The sequence below is a fragment of the Centroberyx gerrardi genome, chromosome 11, assembly GCF_048128805.1.
Source record: "Centroberyx gerrardi isolate f3 chromosome 11, fCenGer3.hap1.cur.20231027, whole genome shotgun sequence".
NCBI classification, from domain to species: Eukaryota; Metazoa; Chordata; class Actinopteri; order Beryciformes; family Berycidae; genus Centroberyx; species Centroberyx gerrardi.
This window is the reverse complement of record NC_136007.1, coordinates 1,499,373-1,519,864: the sequence shown is the minus strand read 5'-3', so window position 1 is coordinate 1,519,864 and position 20,492 is coordinate 1,499,373. Positions and strand designations below refer to the sequence as shown.

At 42.7% G+C, this 20,492-nt stretch overlaps 3 protein-coding genes across 3 annotated transcripts; all 3 read right to left on the bottom strand.

Annotated features, from left to right (window-relative positions):
- Positions 1–1,384: 1,384 nt before the first annotated feature.
- On the bottom strand, positions 1,385–2,335 carry LOC144541744 (olfactory receptor 8G17-like). The gene has a single exon (XM_078286596.1). It carries the CDS (start codon positions 2,327–2,329, stop codon positions 1,385–1,387), a length of 945 nt encoding a protein of 314 aa, XP_078142722.1. The 5' UTR covers positions 2,330–2,335.
- A 6,280-nt stretch (positions 2,336–8,615) lies between these two features.
- Positions 8,616–9,581, bottom strand: LOC139926398 (olfactory receptor 8G17-like). The gene has a single exon (XM_071918133.2). The coding sequence runs from the start codon at positions 9,558–9,560 to the stop codon at positions 8,616–8,618; it is 945 nt and encodes a 314-aa protein (XP_071774234.2). The 5' UTR covers positions 9,561–9,581.
- Positions 9,582–18,242: 8,661 nt separating this feature from the next.
- On the bottom strand, positions 18,243–19,208 carry LOC139908112 (olfactory receptor 8G17-like). The gene has a single exon (XM_071894694.1). The coding sequence runs from the start codon at positions 19,185–19,187 to the stop codon at positions 18,243–18,245; it is 945 nt and encodes a 314-aa protein (XP_071750795.1). The 5' UTR covers positions 19,188–19,208.
- Positions 19,209–20,492: the final 1,284 nt, after the last annotated feature.

Genomic DNA, 20,492 nt, shown 5'->3' with positions numbered 1-20,492 from the left:
TTGGTGTAAATCGGACATAAAGGTATACTGAGCAGGATTTCCCCCCTTGAAATAGCATAAACTCAACCAAAAATGATCCTACTCAATCATTACTTATGGCCCATTGGTAGTCTGTGACAGTGTGTGTGTTGACCTTTTGGCAGCAGGTGTGTCCTGCAACCAAAACCATTGCTGAATCGTTTTATATCCAAAAGCCACGCTGGCTATGGTAGCGGTCCAAAACTCTAAAACAGAGCAACTGGTCAGAGCTAGTGTGTATCATGAGCTAGCAGCTAGCTATCGTTAGCGTTGCTTCGTTGTAGTAGAAAAGCTATAGCTAAGCTAACCGGCACCTACCTTTCCAACAGAAAACTTCCAACTTTCCAGTCCACGTCACTCTTCATCCCCGTCCTCTCCTTCAATACTCTCCAACGGGTGAAAGCCAACCACAGATTCACTGGGGTTCACTGGAACGAGCCTTGTCTGCTTGCCGTTTTGCCTCACTGTACTTTTTTACTGGTTTTTACCGTTCTGGCAACCGCAGGGAGGAGGGGTCAACTTTGAAAGTTGTGTTTACAAGTCACAAGCAGCAAAATCCTACTTAGCATGCCTTTAAGTTCTGAGAGAAAATATCACTACAGCGCCCCCTTTTGGCCGATTTGCATCACATTTGTTATGCATGTTTGAAATGCCTTTCCAGACAATATGCCCAAGTTTGGAACTAATTGCCCAAATGCACTTTTATTTATAAGCTATTACATGGTTATTACATCATAGGCCATGCCTAATAATGATAATAAATGATAATAATAAATCATCCACAAAATCTTATGGATGATTTACGTGCTTGAACCACTAATAATCATCCTCACTATATTTGTGAGGCACTTCAAACAAAAAGACAATAAATAAAACAAACTGTGAGTCGGCTTGAACGTCCACTCCTGCAACCACTAGGAACATCATCTAATTGAAACCAAAAAGACAGCTGACTAAAAGCCAACTCATGAAAATTAAGAAAATGTATCAACAGGCCTACTGCTATAGCCAAATGAGAGCAATAACAAGTCACCAGTTAAAAACAAGTTTATAAAACTTTGTTATATCTCAAAAGAATGCAGTTTTACTATGTACATTTGTACCTTCATCTCTGAATACAAATTTCTTTTAATCTCCATAGACACATGATTGTATGAACATGCAAATACAATACAGATGAATGTAATAGAGTTCTACCACATGAATCATAAGGAGTTGCAAACCTTTGCACACCTTTTCTAAAAACTAAGAAAAATATTTGAAATCATAAAACTATTATAAGGATGTTTAAGTGAAAATTGATCTCTCTCCCCTCTGATCTCTGATGATTTAGTAATGTAATTAAAAAAACCCACGTGTCTTCAAATTAAAATGATGGCAAAACCTTTCTGGACTGGAATACATTTGACAAGAATTTGCGGATCTCTTTTGACTGCACCCCATAAATAATGGGGTTCAGGCTGCCAGGGATGATATGAAACAGAATGGTAGAGATTTTCCTATAGTCTGAGTACAGGGGGAAGCGATGCAGGGTGATGATGAGCAATCCACATGAAGACATAATCAGGTATACAAACAGATGGGTGCTACATGTCTTTAGAGCTTTACTGTTCAAAGACTTGTTCTTACTTGTCAGGCAGACAGTTGTGATTTTAGCATAAGTGAGAACCATACTGCCTATAGAAGCTGTGAACAGGACCACAGTGAAAGTGAGGCCATAGATGTTATTGATAAAGACACTCTCACAGGAGAGTTTAAACAACGAGGCATTGTCACAGTAAGGGTTTGTGATCAGAGTCCTGCATCTCTTCAGCCGTATGGTCAGGCCGAGGAGAATAGCCACCAAAACAAAGGCCACCCCCCAGGCAGAAACAGTTAATTTTAGCACCATTTTGTCACTCATGATTGTAGTGTAGCGCAAGGGATTGCAGATGGCCACATACCTGTCAAAGGCCATGATCATGAGTACTGTGTGAGAGGTGGTACCGAACATGTGTGTGGTGAAGGCTTGAACCACACACTCATAATAGCTGATGAAGCGTTCAGAGGGAGGCACCAATATGTCTGTAAGCAGCCGGGGCACCATGATAGAGTTTCCAAGAATGTCATTGAGTGGCAGATTGCAAAAAAGGAGATACATAGGCTGGTGAAGGCTCTTGTCAATGCACACCAGGACTACAATGCCTACATTGGCAAACATAATAAATAGATAGGAAAAAAAGAAAAATAGAAAGACAGGGTACATGGAATCCTCCGTGACCTTTAAGCCCTCCAGCTGGAGTGTGAAGCTGTTGTAGGTGTAGTTTTCCATCAACCTGAAATAAGAAATACAAGAGGGGAAATTGTTATGTCACATATTAAGTTTAGGAAATCTATATATATATATATAAGATATACAGATATGATATCAGGTATACTGATATGCTGTATGACAATGTAGCTCCTGTAACAATATATATATATATATATATATATATATATATATATCCTGTATCAGCATTTAGTGGACAAGGTAGTTCAGGAAACAATTTGCAAAGATCAATAAAAACTGATAGAGCTGATTGTTTCAGGTCTGGTGTTACTAAAAAAATCAAAGCTCTGATTTGGGTGTTGCATTTTTTCCCTTCTACTTTCAAAATAATGAAACAAGTGTAATTTCTTAAAGTTTACTTAACTATTGTTCCAAGAGCAGTATTAATAGGATGATTGACTATAGAATGAATCTCTGTGTATGAAATGGTTATAATACCTGCTTTCTTTCTCTAGTTGTTCCTGCAGTCATCTAATATTCACCAGCCGAACTTCAGCAAGAAGTAAAATCTCAACGTCTGTCACAGTTTTTATAAAAATGATTTTATTGTCTGGGGAAATAATTGTCTTTACCTCAGACAATGTGTGATGCAACATTAAGTCATCAAATCCATGGAAACTGTCAATAGGCTCTCCAGGTTGGAGCAAATGAAACATACAGTGTCTTTTTTGCCTGGTGTCAAGAAACCAACCCACTTTAAAGTGAATAGGGTAGATGTCATATGCCATGGTTGTGCATAGACTTCCTTTAATACACAATAAGTTGAAGTTGGTGTAATTCCACATCTCTATACATTGATGTTTAGAAAAAACAAAAGTTGATTGAAAATATTCACACAATAGTTCAAAAATATTGCTGATTCCATCTGCAAAAGGTTTTAAAGGAGGGTGACACCAAGAGGGTTAACAGACATAAACAGCCTGGATTGTGCGTATACAACATGGGGTGAAACCGAGAGACACAAAGTAGGCAGCTTCCTGAAATTGTTAAGATACGGTTCATGCCTATTCCTTGCTTGGTGCCTGGTTGTGCGACCAGATCACAACCCAATGGTAACTCAATAACTTTACATACTTACCTAATGCTGAGCACAAACTGCGCGGCAATCAATTAGTTGGTTACGCATTGTAACTCTAGTTCTGTGATCACAGGCTGAGCCCTCTAGTGGGGCTCTATTGGCTTGACCACTCATCTGGTCGCGTCAGTGCACTGAAATTTGCATGCACGCACGCAGCCAATAAGGATGAGCCTGTTCAACTCTATGAAGCCTTTTTCTATAAATGGCTCATCATCCACAAAATCTTCAGCGACTCGTGGAGCGGCAGGGTGACTCGTTAGAGGGCTTCACCTGTGATCATAGAACAATGCGTTCTGTTTCACACAGGCTTTGAGACACGTTGAGACTCCAGCACAACAGGTCTCTCACCCAGGGTCTCGTGTTCCAGTGCTAAGCATCAAGCCCGAGAAAGACCCAGACACATCCAACAGATAAAACCTGATGTATGGACAGGCCGTCAACCGCTGTACAGATCTCCTCCAACCCACTATGCCACTAAAAAGGGCTGTGGACGCTGCTACACTGCGTGTAGAGTGCAGAGTGGCAGTGGGAGGATCTCCGCCTGCCAACACAGAAGCTTGTGAAACGCCATCACAGAGCCAGTGTGCGAGTCTCTGTTTCGACAGGGGCTCGCCAGCCACTCCATCCACATAGCACACAAACAACCCCTCATGACAAGAGAAGATTGCTGATACATACACTTTGATAGTAGAAAGCGCCAGTCCCCTCTCCAGGTGCTGGAGAAAAGAGAGAATAGATCCAGTTCAGTGGATCAACGTCTCTCTTCCCACACACACCACTTTTGAAAACCCAGCCGTTTTGCTTTGTAGTTAGCGATGGTGGATTGCGCTCACGCGCCCTGGATGGTCTGCACTCCCTGTGCAGACAAGCCAGCATGCATAAATCTGTCCCTCTCAGGAACCAAACCCTCGCGCCTATCGCTCCCTTTGCCTGCGACAGAGCACCCCAAAACTGGGGAACTGTCCTGGGCGGAGCCGCCAGTAGCTGTGTCATCTCTGCGTACCACAGCGTCGTCATGCGGTCCGGGGATACCAGTATGACAGACAGCCTCTCTGTCGTATCGTCACCAGTAAGGGAGGAATGAGACAGAGAAGAAGGAAGGCATAAAGCAGCCTTCTTGGCCATGGTGGGTGTGCAAATGCATCCACCCCCAGGGGTAGATTGTCTCTGTGAAGCAGAGAGAACCATAGCGGGCATTGGGAGTTTTGCCTTGAGGCAAAAAGATCCACTTCCACCCTCCCGAAGAGGGACCAAATCTGGTCCACTACGTCAGGGTGTAACCTCCATTCCTTCGCCAGGGGCCCGCCCCTCGACATGATGTTGGCCCCTGCATTCTCTGGGCCGAGGATGTGCAATGCCGTGAGAGAATGGAGGTTCTCTGTAGCCTACAACCACAAGCTCTCTGCAGCTCTAAACAGACACGCAGATTGAATGCCGCTCTGTCTGTTCATATAAGCCACTGTGGTCCGATTGTCGGTCCTCAACAGTAAATTTTTTGCCCTGTAAAGGGGTGCAAAGCATTGCAGAACCTGCTCCAGTAGGTTGATGTGACGGTTTTGTCCTGGAGGCCAATACTGCCTAGGTTGGTACTGATTGCACAAATGCACTTACATTTACAATCTATTACATGGTTATTACATAGGCCATGCCCACCTTCACCAATCACAACCCACCTTCATGTTTTGACTAGTACATGGTCCTAGAGCAAATTCCATTAAATTTCAACAATGGCATTAGCAGATACAGCCTTTGTGGCGCTCCCTATTGATTGATTTCAAAATTTCCGTTGTAGATATGTTTGTTGTTTCTTGTGAACAAGTTCACCAAGTTTTGTGTTGATTGCATCAATGGTCTTTGAGTTATGGCCAGTTTTGTGTTAGGCCACGGCCATTGCGAAGTTCATTCACTCATGGCCGCCATATTGGTTGTCAGATTTTTCTGGAAAATGGTTACAAAGTGTATCACAAGGCCCTGTAAATATGTACCAAGTTTGGTGTTGATAGGTGAAAAACTGAAAAAGACTGATAACCGGCGACACTTCTCAGCAGGTACCTTTAGCTTAGTGTGATGGCTGCTAGGTAGAGGGCACCGCCTTTAGTAGGCGGGCCATTGGAACTGATTAGCAGTCCATTCTCCTCATAAGGACAGGTGTGTCAGTCAGCCTTCTTTTGTTTTGAGCCTGACAAAAGTTTGGTGTGTAGGGTACTTCTCCTTCTTCTGCAATACAGCTGATGCAGATTTTAGGGTGGCTTTGTCCCTCGGTGAGTCCTGTGTGGCCTGTGCTGTAGCCCAGTGGTTATGAGGTGTGTTCCTATATGGTGAGGATTCAGACTGGTCCCGTGCTGTAGGCCTTCGACAGACGTTCCAGGCAGCGATAGGCCAGTCACCCTTTCCTGTGTCACACCAAGCATAGCCTACGCTCCATGCAGGATCCAGGGCCAGGCTGCTGTTTTGCCTAGTGTTGTTTTGCCTAATGTGACTTGGTCCAGTAACTTATTTGATCAAGTGTTTTATTTGAACTGTTTTATCTGAATAGCATTGGAAATTATATGTTGTTATACTGTGTATGAGACCATTCCTGCTTTAGTGCTGGAGTTTTATACTGTTGAAGACTGTTTGTATGTAAAAATAAGCTTGTCCATGAACCAACTATGTCATAATGTACTAGACCTTTCATTTGTATATCTTTCTTTCTTTTGAGCAGAGGGACCGCGCTGCGGGGAGTAGACTGGGTCCTAATTTGTGTTCACTGCATGCGGTGTGGTAAGCTTTCCGTATGGTGAGCTTTCGGTATGGTTTCGGTAAAGTTTGCAGTTAACCCTCTTCACCTAGCGTTCATTGGATCTGCCTTATACTATTGTGTATTGTGCACATGGTGTGTCGTTATTGGAGTTGTAGTATCTCCCTGCAGTACGTGCCCTTGCCTCACTCTGCCCCCTACCGAATGCACGTCTCCCGCTCTGTCTGTAACCTTTTAAATCTAACATTGTGGTAAGGCCCAAGTATTTGGTTGAGTCCGTACGTCCTAGGCCATAGGTGGTACAGGACAATTCCCTATTTCTACTGGGCCCGGTCATATTAGCTATTAGCCTTTATGCACGGTTTGATCTTGGGGGCATCCGTAGTCCACCAGCTTTGCTGTGGTTTATTTACAAATGTGTTGCGGTTTCTGTCACCCTCTAGTGGTCGGAAAATTGCTTAGTGCAGCTTTAAGGAGATTCAAATTCAGCCATTTTTGGCGCCCAATATGAGATGATTTGGAATTTTGTTGCAGATATGCTTGATTATCTCTGCTGAACATGTGTAACAAGTTTTGTATTGATCCAAAAAACGCTCAGCGAGTTACGGTTGGTTTCGTGTCCAGTCACGCCCTTGTGAAGTTCATTTGCTGCTGGCAAATTGTTTATCCGATTTTCCGATGTTACAAAGTGTATCTCACTGCCCTTTGGCTGTATACCACGTTTGGTAGTGATAGGTCAAAAAGTGAAAAAGCCTTACGGAAAAAAACTTTGTTTCGCAATATTCAAAATGGTGGAAAATTGTCATGCTGGATTTCGGTGGTCCCGAGGCAGATTAATAAAGCTAGGACAAGTGGGTCATTTTACCAAGTTTGGTGTAAATCGGACATAAAGGTATACTGAGCAGGATTTCCCCCCTTGAAATAGCATAAACTCAACCAAAAATGATCCTACTCAATCATTACTTATGGCCCATTGGTAGTCTGTGACAGTGTGTGTGTTGACCTTTTGGCAGCAGGTGTGTCCTGCAACCAAAACCATTGCTGAATCGTTTTATATCCAAAAGCCACGCTGGCTATGGTAGCGGTCCAAAACTCTAAAACAGAGCAACTGGTCAGAGCTAGTGTGTATCATGAGTATTTAAGTACTCTTATTCTTTTGCAGCTTGATTACTGCCAGATAATATGGGTGAATGCCACAAAAAAAGATTTAAGCAAACTCCGGCTAGTACAGAACAAGGCGGCACGCCTTGCTCTCCAGTGTCCGTACGGCACCAACATCAATAGAATGCACTTCCGTCTCAACTGGCTAAGAGTTGAAGACAGGCTGATCGCTGCGCTTCTACTCTCAACATGGAAAGTTTTGCAATCAAAAACTCCATCATATCAGTACAGTCAATTAAAACACAATTTAGAGTCATATACATATGCCACCAGACAGGCAACAGAAGGCCGGTTTTCACTTCCCAAGGCAAACACTAATTTCCTTAAACGCACAGTAGTATATAGAGCAATGAAAACATCGAATACTTTACCACTGTTACTGACTAAATTAACACAGAAATCAATGTTTAAAAAGCAAATAAGGAAACACCTAGGAACATCATATTTGTAGGATGCTATACATATGCAGATTTGTAGTTTTTGCCGGTAACTGTTGAGAGAGTCATCAGTGTAACTTTTACTCATACATATTAATGGGTTTTTTTGTTTTTTTTTTAAATATATGTCTTATGTTTATGTTTATGTTTGCCATTTGTGTTGACTGTAGTGTTTAATGTATGTTTTTAAATGTGGACCCCAGGAAGACTAGCTGTGCTTTAGGGCAAAGCTAATGGGAATCCTAACAAATAAACAAATAAACAAATGAGCTGGCAGCTAGCTATCGTTAGCGTTGCTTCGTTGTAGTAGAAAAGCTGATAGCTAAGCTAACCGGCACCTACCTTTTCTCACTATATTTGTGAGGCACTTCAAACAAAAAGACAAGAAATAAAACAAACTGTGAGTCGGCTTGAAAGTCCACTCCTGCAACCACTAGGAACATCATCTAATTGAAACCAAAAAGACAGCTGACTAAAGCCAACTCATGAAAATTAAGAAAATGTATCAACAGGTCTACTGCTATAGCCAAATGAGAACAATAACAAGTCACCAGTTAAAAACAAGTTTATAAAACTTTGTTATATCTCAAAAGAATACAGTTTTACTATGTACATTTGTACCTTCATCTCTGAATACAAATTTATTTTAATCTCTATAGACACATGATTGTATGAACATGCAAATACAATACAGATGAATGTAATAGAGTTCCACCACATGAATCATAAGGAGTTGCAAACCTTTGCACACCTTTTCTAAAAACTAAGAAAAATATTTGAAATCATAAAACTATAATAAGGATATTTATGTGAAAATTGATCTCTGTTATGATTTAGAAATGTAATTACAAAAACCCACTTGTCTTCAAATTAAAATGATGGCAAAACCTTTCTGGACTGGAATACATTTGACAAGAATTTGCGGATCTCTTTTGACTGCACCCCATAAATAATGGGGTTCAGGCTGCCAGGGATGATATGAAACAGAATAGAAGAGAGTTTCCTATAGTCTGAGTACAGGGGGAAGCGATGCAGGATGATGACGAGAAATCCACATGAAAACATAATCAGGTATACAAACAGATGGGTGCTACATGTCTTTAGAGCTTTACTGTTCAAAGACTTGTTCTTACTTGTCAGGCAGACAGTTGTGATTTTAGCATAAGTGAGAACCATACTGCCTATAGAAGCTGTGAACAGGACCACAGTGAAAGTGAGGCCATAGATGTTATTGATAAAGACACTCTCACAGGAGAGTTTAAACAACGAGGCATTGTCACAGTAAGGGTTTGCGATCAGAGTCCTGCATCTCTTCAGCCGTATGGTCAGGCCGAGGAGAATAGCCACCAAAACAAAGGCTACCCCCCAGGCAGAAACAGTTAATTTTAGCACCATTTTGTCACTCATGATTGTAGTGTAGCGCAAGGGATTGCAGATTGCCACATACCTGTCAAAGGCCATGATCATGAGTACTGTGTGAGAGGTGGTACCGAACATGTGAGAGGTGAAGGCTTGAACCACACACTCATAATAGCTGATGAGGCGTTCAGAGGGAGGCACCAATATGTCTGTAAGCAGCCGTGGCACCATGATAGAGTTTCCAAGAATGTCATTGAGTGGCAGATTGCAAAAAAGGAGATACATAGGCTGGTGAAGGCTCTTGTCAATGCACACCAGGACTACAATGCCTACATTGGCAAACATAATAAATAGATAGGAAAAAAAGAAAAATAGAAAGACAGGGTACATGGAAACCTCCGTGACCTTTATGCCCTCCAGCTGGAGTGTGAAGCTGTTGTAGGTGTAGTTTTCCATCAACCTGAAATAAGATGCAGGGGACACACAAGAGGGGAAATTCTATGTCACATATGAAGTTTAGGCAATCTAGATATCAGATATACTGATATGCTGTATGACAATGTAGCTCCTGTAACAATATATATATATATATATATATCCTGTATCAACATTTAGTGGACAAGATAGTTCAGGAAACAATTTGCAAAGATAAAAAAAAACTGATAGAGCTGATTGTTTCAGGTCTGGTGTTACTAAGAAAATCAAAGCTCTGATTTGGGTGTTGCATTTTTCCCTTCTACTTTCAAAATAACGAAACAAGTGAAATTTTTAAAAATTTACTTAGTTATCGTTCCAACAGTAGTATTAATAGGATGACTGACTGTAGAATGAATCTCTGTGTTTCGTTTTGCGTTGGATTGTACTGTTACTTTATGTTAACACTTAATTTAGAAATATAAAAAAAATGTTATATAAATATGAAATGGTTATAATACCTGCTGTCTTTCTCTAGTTGTTCCTGCAGTCATCTAGTATTTACCAGTCGAACTTCAGCAAGAAGTAAAACCTCAACATCTGTCACAGTTTTTATAACAATGATTGTATTGTCTGGGGAAATAATTGTCTTTACCTCAGACAATGTGTGATGCAACATTAAGTCATCAAATCCATGGAAACTGTCAATAGGCTCTCCAGGTTGGAGCAAATGAAACATACAGTGTCTTTTTTGCCTGGTGTCAAGAAACCAACCCACTTTAAAGTGAATAGGGTAGATGTCATATGCCATGGTTGTGCATAGACTTCCTTTAATACACAATAAGTTGAAGTTGGTGTAATTCCACATCTCTATACATCGAGTTTTAGAAAAAACAAAAGTTGATTGAAAATATTCACACAATAGTTCAAAAATATTGCTGATTCCATCTGCAAAAAGGTTTTAAAGGAGGGTGACACCGAGAGGGTTAACAGACATAAACAGCCTGGATTATGCGTATACAACATGGGGTGAAACCGAGAGACACAAAGTAGGCAGCTTCCTGAAATTGTTAAGATACCGTTCATGCCTATTCCTTGCTTGGTGCCTGGTTGTGCGACCAGATCACAACCCAATGGTAACTCAATAACTTTACATACTTACCTAATGCCGAGCACAAACTGCGATTAGTTAGTTACGCATTGTAACTCTAGTTCTGTGATCACAGGCTGAGCCCTCTAGTGGGGCTCTATTGGCTTGACCACTCATCTGGTCGCCTCAGTGCACTGAAATTTGCATGCACGCACGCAGCCAATAAGGATGAGCCTGTTCAACTCTATGAAGCCTTTTTCTATAAATGGCTCATCATCCACAAAATCTTCAGCGACTCGTGGAGCGGCAGGGTGACTCGTTAGAGGGCTTCACCTGTGATCATAGAACAATGCGTTCTATTTCACACAGGCTTTGAGACACGTTGAGACTCCAGCACAACAGGTCTCTCACCCAGGGTCTCGTGTTCCAGTGCTAAGCATCAAGCCCGAGAAAGACCCAGACACATCCAACAGATAAAACCTGATGAATGGACAGGCCATCAACCGCTGTACAGATCTCCTCCAACCCACTATGCCACAAAAAAGGGCTGTGGACGCTGCTACACTGCGTGTAGAGTGCAGAGTGGCAGTGGGAGGATCTCTGCCCGCCAACACAGAAGCTTGTGAAACGCCATCACAGAGCCAGTGGGCGAGTCTCTGTTTCGACAGGGAAAAGAGAGAATAGATCCAGTTGAACAGTTCAGTGGATCAACGTCTCTCTTCCCACACACACCACTTTTGAAAACCCAGCCGTTTTGCTTTGTAGTTAGCGATGGTGGATTGCACTCGCGCGCCCTGGATGGTCTGCACTCCCTGTGCAGACAAGCCAGCATGCATAAATCTGTCCCTCTCAGGAACCAAACCCTCGCACCTATCGCTCCCTTTGCCTGCGACAGAGCACCCCAAAACTGGGGAACTGTCCTGGGCGGAGCCGCCAGTAGCTGTGTCATCTCTGCGTACCACAGTGCCGTCATGCGGTCCGGGGATACCAGTATGACAGACAGCTTCTCTGTCGTATCGTCACCAGTAAGGGAGGAATGAGACAGAAGAAGGAAGGCATAAAGCAGCCTTCTTGGCCATGGTGGGTGTGCAAATGCATCCACCCCCAGGGGTAGATTGTCTCTGTGAAGCAGAGAGAACCATAGCGGGCATTGGGAGTTTTGCCTTGAGGCAAAAAGATCCACTTCCACCCTCCCGAAGAGGGACCAAATCTGGTCCACTACGTTGGGGTGTAACCTCCATTCCTTCGCCAGGGGCCCGCCCCTCGACATGATGTTGGCCCCTGCATTCTCCGGGCCGAGGATGTGCAATGCCGTGAGAGAATGGAGGTTCTCTGTAGCCCACAACCACAAGCTCTCTGCAGCTCTAAACAGACACGCAGATTGAATGCCGCCCTGTCTGTTCATATAAGCCACCGTGGTCCGATTGTCGGTCCTCAACAGTAAATTTTTTGCCCTGTAAAGGGGTGCAAAGCATTGCAGAACCTGCTCCAGTAGGTTGATGTGACGGTTTTGTCCTGGAGGCCAATACTGCCTAGGTTGGTACTGATTGCACAAATGCACTTACATTTACAAGCTATTACATGGTTATTACATAGGCCACGCCCACCTTCACCAATCACAACCAACCTTCATGTTTTGACTAGTACATGGTCCTAGAGCAAATTCCATTAAATTTCAACAATGGCATTAGCAGATACAGCCTTTGTGGCGCTCCCTATTGATTGATTTCAAAATGCCGTTGTAGATATGTTTGTTGTTTCTTGTGAACAAGTTCACCAAGTTTTGTGTTGATTGCATCAATGGTCAGGTAGAGGGCACCGCCTTTAGTAGGCGGGCCATTGGAACTGATTAGCAGTCCATTCTCCTCATAAGGACAGGTGTGTCAGTCAGCCTTCTTTTGTTTTGAGCCTGACAAAAGTTTGGTGTGTAGGGTACTTCTCCTTCTTCTGCAATACAGCTGATGCAGATTTTAGGGTGGCTTTGTCCCTCGGTGAGTCCTGTGTGGCCTGTGCTGTAGCCCAGTGGTTATGAGGTGTGTTCCTATATGGTGAGGATTCAGACTGGTCCCGTGCTGTAGGCCTTCGACAGACGTTCCAGGCAGCGATAGGCCAGTCACCCTTTCCTGTGTCACACCAAGCATAGCCTACGCTCCATGCAGGATCCAGGGCCAGGCTGCTGTTTTGCCTAGTGTTGTTTTGCCTAATGTGACTTGGTCCAGTAACTTATTTGATCAAGTGTTTTATTTGAACTGTTTTATCTGAATAGCATTGGAAATTATATGTTGTTATACTGTGTATGAGACCATTCCTGCTTTAGTGCTGGAGTTTTATACTGTTGAAGACTGTTTGTATGTAAAAATAAGCTTGTCCATGAACCAACTATTTCATAATGTACTAGACCTTTCATTTGTATATCTTTCGTTCTTTTGAGCAGAGGGACCGCGCTGCGGGGAGTAGACTGGGTCCTAATTTGTGTTCACTGCATGCGGTGTGGTAAGCTTTCGGTATGGTGAGCTTTAAAGTTTGCAGTTAACCCTCTTCACCTAGCGTTCATTGGATCTGCCTTATACTAGTGTGTATTGTGCACGTGGTGTGTTGTTATTGGGGTTGTAGTATCTCCCTGCAGTACGTGCCCTTGTCTCACTCTGCCCCCTAGTGGTGGCTTTTCTAAATTATTGCTCTCTGCTGTTACAACCTGCATCAGGCTAGTCAAATATTTTATCCATATTTATGATTTGTTGCTACCAGGACCTATCCGCTTCTGTTGACTGTTCTTATCCAGATCTTTTCTGTCTAGTGTTTTAGAATGGAGCTACAAAATGAGTCCAAGCAGCTGGCAGGTCCCTGAAGCCCCCATAGGCAATGCATCTCCAGCCCGGAGGAGGCCCCTGTCAGGGAAAGGATGGTCTATATCCCCAGGGAAAGATCATGTCCCCTTTTCAGTGGCACTGTTGAGATGTCTGTCAGGAGCTGGATTGAGGAAGTAAAATCTATCATGCGCACACGTAGGCTATCTTCTATTGATAAGGCTTATTTCATCTATGACCATTTGATTGGTGATGCACGTGAGGAGATTAAATATAGATCTCACCAAGTGAGGGAGAACCCTGATAGTATTTTTGATATACTCCTTGCCCAGTATAGCTGCCCCATATCATTTATTTCACTAAAAGAGGCCTTTTATGCCAGAAAGCAACAGGAAGGTGAATCTTTGAGGGAGTTCTCACACACACTATTCTCCCTGATGGACAAGATGATTCAAAGTTGTCCAGAGAAACGCATTCCAGATGTTTGTAGAGTGTGTTTATGATGGAAATCTGAGTAGGGAGCTGAGGAGAGTTGCTCGAGAACACCCAAATTATGACCTACATGACCTTAGAGATGAGGCTATCAAGTGGGAGCGTGAGGGTAGGTCTTGGGAGGGACAAGGCAGGGGTAGAAGCTATTCAGTCCCTTCATCTTACAGCATGCAGCAGGCTAGACAGTCTACGGCTAAAAATTACACTGTAGGATCAGAGTTGGCTGAACTTAAGGAGCTTTTGAAACAACAACAAGCTTAAATTGACCAGCTGACTCAAGAACTAAGGTCAAGTTGCCCGTCAACCAGGCCCAGAACATTTCAAAACAGAGGCCCAGTCATTTGCCAGCGGTGTCAAAAACCAGGCCATTTTGCGAAGGACTGTGATAATGACAGAGTGGTCGCTCGTGAACCCAGGCATCCTGACTCGGTGGTAGTCAATCAAAATTCCCTGTCACAGCAGTCGGGAAACTAGCTCCCTCTGTTATGTTGAGCCACATTTCAGATGGGGGCATTACTGGCTCTAATGATTCCAGCAACTCTGAACCCACGCCCAGTGGTGATTCCAGCAACTCTGAACCCACACACAATCTACTAGGTGCCTGCCCTAAGGTGACCATTGACATGGGGGGTGTAGAAATTTCCTGCCTTTTAGACACCAGCTCTATGGTTACTACAATTACAGAGAGCTTCTTTGTCCAACATTTCAAGCAGTGGGGACCAGAAAAGCTTAAGGAGTGCCACTGGCTACGGTTACGTGCAGCTAATGGGCTAGACATCCCATATGTTGGCTATTTAGAGCTTGATGTCCAGGTGCTAGGCAAACGCATCCCCAAGCATGGTGTATTGGTCATTAGAGATCCATCTAATGTTACCCCTAACCCAGACATCTCTGGAGTCCTTGGCATGAACGTTATTCGTGAGTGTTATAAGGAATTGTTTTGTGAACATGGCCCTGCACTTGTTGACCTCCCTCCTGTCAAACAGGACCCCTGGCAACAGGCCCTACTGTTCTGTCATCGAGTCCAACTACAGCCTGAGTCAAATGAGAGGCAAGAGGAAGATCTGTGTTCCAGGAGGCACTGTCAAATTGGTGCCCACTACCTGCCGAAAAGCATCTACAGGCCATACCGGGTCTGCTCTCTTTGAACCCTTGGATACCGGGTTACCAAATGGCCTTCTTGCTTCCCCAGCCATGGTCAGAGTGGTTAATGGTACGGCCTTCATCCCTGTCACTAACATAGGGGTCACAGATGTGATTTTACATCCCAGAGTCCAGATTGGCACTCTGTCAGGCAGAGATTGTGAGCTTGCCGGATAGTGTCACTGAAACGGTGGGGGAAAGAGTATCTGTGAACAAAGTAGCCACTGTAGCATCCCAGGGCGTTGCAGAGAGCCCAGTACAAGCAGCCATTAAAGCCCTTGATCTGTCTACTGTCACAGCCCAGGAGCAGGAGAGGGTGAGGTCCCTTTTATGAAATTATGAGTCTGTCTTCTCTTCCTATGATGGTGACCTGGGGTGTACGAATCTGATTTCCAATGAGATCCCTCTTCTTGACAACACGCCAGTTCGCCAGAGGTACAGGCGCATTCCCCCCTCTGAGTATGATGCTGTCAAGATGCACATCCAGCAGCTCTTGGAGAACAAAGTTATCAGGGAAAGTTGTAGTCCATTTGCCTCTCCCATTGTGATTGTCAGGAAAAAAGATTCAACCATCAGGCTGTGTGTGAACTATCGCCTCCTGAACAGCAAGACTAGGAAGGATGCTTTCCCCTTGCCTCGAATCAAGGAGTCTCTTGATGCTCTTTCTGGGGTACGCTGGTTTTCAACGCTGGATTTGGCCAGTAGATATAACCAGGTCCCAGTGGCAGAGCCTGACAAGATGAAAACTGCATTTTGCACCCTGTTTCGGACTGTTCGAATTCAACAGAATGCCCTTCGGCCTTTGCAATGTTCCCAGCACGTTTCAAAGGCTGATGAAGAGGATGTTTGGGGCACAGCATCCCTCTAGCTTGTCCATGAACCAACTATTTCATAATGTACTAGACCTTTCATTTGTATATCTTTCTTTCTTTTGAGCAGTGGGACCGCGCTGCGGGGAGTAGACTGGGTCCTAATTTGTGTTCACTGCATGAGGTGTGGTAAGCTTTCGATATGGTGAGCTTTAAAGTTTGCAGTTAAACCTCTTCACCTAGCGTTCATTGGATCTGCCTTATACTATTGTGTATTGTGCACATGGTGTGTCATTATTGGAGTTGTAGTATCTCCCTGCAGTACGTGCCCTTGTCTCACTCTGCCCCCTACCAAATGCACGTCTCCCGCTCTGTCTGTAACCTTTTAAATCTAACATTGTGGTAAGGCCCAAGTATTTGGTTGAGTCCGTACGTCCTAGGCCATAGGTGGTACAGGACAATTCCCTATTTCTACTGGGCCCGGTCACATTAGCTATTAGCCTTTATGCACGGTTTGTCCTTGGGGGCATCCGTAGTCCACCAGCTTTGCTGTGGTTTATTTACAAATGTGTTGCGGTTTCTGTCACCCTCTAGTGGTCGGAAAATTGCTTAGTGCAGCTTTAAGGAGATACAAATTCAGCCATTTTTGGCGCCCCATATGAGATGATTTGGAATTTTGTTGCAGATATGCTTGATTATCTCTGCTGAACATGTGTAACAAGTTTTGTATTGATCCAAAAAACGCTCAGCGAGTTACGGTTGGTTTCGTGTCCGGTCACGCCCTTGTGAAGTTCATTTGCTGCTGGCAAATTGTTTATCCGATTTTCCGATGTTACAAAGTGTATCTCACTGCCCTTTGGCTGTATACCACGTTTGGTAGTGATAGGTCAAAAAGTGAAAAAGCCTTATGGAAAAAAACTTTGTTTCGCAATATTCAAAATGGTGGAAAATTGTCATGCTGGATTTCGGTGGTCCCGAGGCAGATTAATAAAGCTAGGACAAGTGGGTCATTTTACCAAGTTTGGTGTAAATCGGACATAAAGGTATACTGAGCAGGATTTCCCCCCTTGAAATAGCATAAACTCAACCAAAAATGATCCTACTCAATCATTACTTATGGCCCATTGGTAGTCTGTGACAGTGTGTGTGTTGACCTTTTGGCAGCAGGTGTGTCCTGCAACCAAAACCATTGCTGAATCGTTTTATATCCAAAAGCCACGCTGGCTATGGTAGCGGTCCAAAACTCTAAAACAGAGCAACTGGTCAGAGCTAGTGTGTATCATGAGCTAGCAGCTAGCTATCGTTAGCGTTGCTTCGTTGTAGTAGAAAAGCTATAGCTAAGCTAACCGGCACCTACCTTTCCAACAGAAAACTTCCAACTTTCCAGTCCACGTCACTCTTCATCCCCATCCTCTCCTTCAATACACTCCAACAGGTGAAAGCCAACCCCAGATTCACTGGGGTTCACTGGAACGAGCCTTGTCTGCTTGCCGTTTTGCCTCACTGTACTTTTTTACTGGTTTTTACCGTTCTGGCAACCGCAGGGAGGAGGGGTCAACTTTGAAAGTTGTGTTTACAAGTCACAAGCAGCAAAATCCTACTTAGCATGCCTTTAAGTTCTGAGAGAAAATATCACTACAGCGCCCCCTTTTGGCCGATTTGCATCAAATTTGTTATGCATGTTTGAAATGCCTTTCCAGACAATATGCCCAAGTTTGGAACTAATTGCCCAAATGCACTTTGATTTATAAGCTATTACATGGTTATTACATCATAGGCCACGCCTAATAATGATAATAAATGATAATAATAAATCAGTAGGAAAACAATAGCACTACATGCTTGAACCACTAATAATCATCCTCACTATATTTGTGAGGCACTTCAAACAAAAAGACAAGAAATAAAACAAACTGAGTCGGCTTGAAAGTCCACTCCTGCAACCACTAGGAACATCATCTAATTGAAACCAAAAAGACAGCTGACTAAAGCCAACTCATGAAAATTAAGAAAATGTATCAACAGGTCTACTGCTATAGCCAAATGAGAGCAATAACAAGTCACCAGTTAAAAACAAGTTTATAAAATTTTATTATATCTCAAAGGAATACAGTTTTACTATGTACATTTGTACCTTCATCTCTGAATACAAATTTCTGTTCATCTCTATAGACACATGATTGTATGAACATGCAAATACAATACAGATGAATGTAATAGAGTTCCACCACATGAATCATAAGGAGTTGCAAACCTTTGCACACCTTTTCTAAAAACTAAGAAAAATATTTGAAATCCTAAAACTATTATAAGGATATTTATGTGAAAATTGATCTCTGTTATGATTTAGAAATGTAATTACAAAAACCCACTTGTCTTCAAATTAAAATGATGGCAAAACCTTTCTGGACTGGAATACATTTGACAAGAATTTGCGGATCTCTTTTGACTGCACCCCATAAATAATGGGGTTCAGGCTGCCAGGGATGATATGAAACAGAATAGAAGAGAGTTTCCTATAGTCTGAGTACAGGGGGAAGCGATGCAGGATGATGACGAGAAATCCACATGAAAACATAATCAGGTATACAAACAGATGGGTGCTACATGTCTTTAGAGCTTTACTGTTCAAAGACTTGTTCTTACTTGTCAGGCAGACAGTTGTGATTTTAGCATAAGTGAGAACCATACTGCCTATAGAAGCTGTGAACAGGACCACAGTGAAAGTGAGGCCATAGATGTTATTGATAAAGACACTCTCACAGGAGAGTTTAAACAACGAGGCATTGTCACAGTAAGGGTTTGCGATCAGAGTCCTGCATCTCTTCAGCCGTATGGTCAGGCCAAGGAGAATAGCCACCAAAACAAAGGCCACCCCCCAGGCAGAAACAGTTAATTTTAGCACCATTTTGTTACTCATGATGGTAGAGTAGCGCAAGGGATTGCAGATTGCCACATACCTGTCAAAGGCCATGATCATGAGTACTGTGTGAGAGGTGGTACCGAACATGTGTGTGGTGAAGGCTTGGACCACACACTCATAATAGCTGATGAGGTGTTCAGAGGGAGGCACCAATATGTCTGTAAGCAGCCGCGGCACCATGATAGAGTTTCCAAGAATGTCATTGATTGGCAGATTGCAAAAAAGGAGATACATAGGCTGGTGAAGGCTCTTGTCAATGCACACCAGGACTACAATGCCTACATTGGCAAACATAATAAATAGATAGGAAAAAAAGAAAAATAGAAAGACAGGGTACATGGAATCCTCCGTGACCTTTAAGCCCTCCAGCTGGAGTGTGAAGCTGTTGTAGGTGTAGTTTTCCATCAACCTGAAATAAGATGCAGGGGACACACAAGAGGGGAAATTGTTATGTCACATATGAAGTTTAGGCAATCTAGATATCAGATATACTGATATGCTGTATGACAATGTAGCTCCTGCAATAATATGTATATATATATATGTATATATATTCTGTATCAACATTTAGTGGACAAGGTAGTTCAGGAAACAATTTGCAAAGATCAAAAAAAACTGACAGAGCTGATTGTTTCAGGTCTGGTGTTACTAAGAAAATCAAAGCTCTGATTTGGGTGTTGCATTTTTCCCTTCTACTTTCAAAATAACGAAACAAGTGAAATTTTTAAAAATTTACTTAGTTATCGTTCCAACAGTAGTATTAATAGGATGATTGACTGTAGAATGAATCTCTGTGTTTCGTTTTGCGTTGGATTGTTCTGTTACTTTATGTTAACACTTAATTTAGAAATATAAAAAAAATGTTATATAAATATGAAATGGTTATAATACCTGCTGTCTTTCTCTAGTTGTTCCTGCAGTCATCTAATATTCACCAGCCGAACTTCAGCAAGAAGTAAAACCTCAACGTCTGTCACAGTTTTTATAACAATGATTTTATTGTCTGGGGAAATAATTGTCTTTACCTCAGACAATGTGTGATGCAACATTAAGTCATCAAATCCATGGAAACTGTCAATAGGCTCTCCAGGTTGGAGCAAATGAAACATACAGTGTCTTTTTTGCCTGGTGTCAAGAAACCAACCCACTTTAAAGTGAATAGGGTAGATGTCATATGCCATGGTTGTGCATAGACTTCCTTTAATACACAATAAGTTGAAGTTGGGTTAATTCCACATCTCTATACATCGATTTTTAGAAAAAACAAAAGTTGATTGAAAATATTCACACAATAGTTCAAAAATATTGCTGATTCCATCTGCAAAAAGGTTTTAAAGGAGGGTGACACCAAGAGGGTTAACAGACATAAACAGCCTGGATTGTGCGTATACAACATGGGGTGAAACCGAGAGACACAAAGTAGGCAGCTTCCTGAAATTGTTAAGATACCGCTCATGCCTATTCCTTGCTTGGTGCCTGGTTGTGCAACATTAAGTCATCAAATCCATCGAAACTGTCAATAGGCTCTCCAGGTTGGAGCAAATGAAACATACAGTGTCTTTTTCTCTTGTGTCCAACAAAACAACTCACTTTAAAGTGAATGGGTTAGATCAAGTTTCAAGGTTCAAGGTCTTTATTGTCGTAGGCACAACAAAACAGCGAGAAGCAGATAATGCTAGCTATGAAATTCCAAATAAAACATATGTCGCA

What these genes read in the sequence shown, in the direction of transcription:
- LOC144541744 (XM_078286596.1), bottom strand. Translation starts at nt 2,329, where the DNA reads ATGGAAAACTACACCTACAACAGCTTCACACTCCAGCTGGAGGGCTTA.
- LOC139926398 (XM_071918133.2), bottom strand. Translation starts at nt 9,560, where the DNA reads ATGGAAAACTACACCTACAACAGCTTCACACTCCAGCTGGAGGGCATA.
- LOC139908112 (XM_071894694.1), bottom strand. Translation starts at nt 19,187, where the DNA reads ATGGAAAACTACACCTACAACAGCTTCACACTCCAGCTGGAGGGCTTA.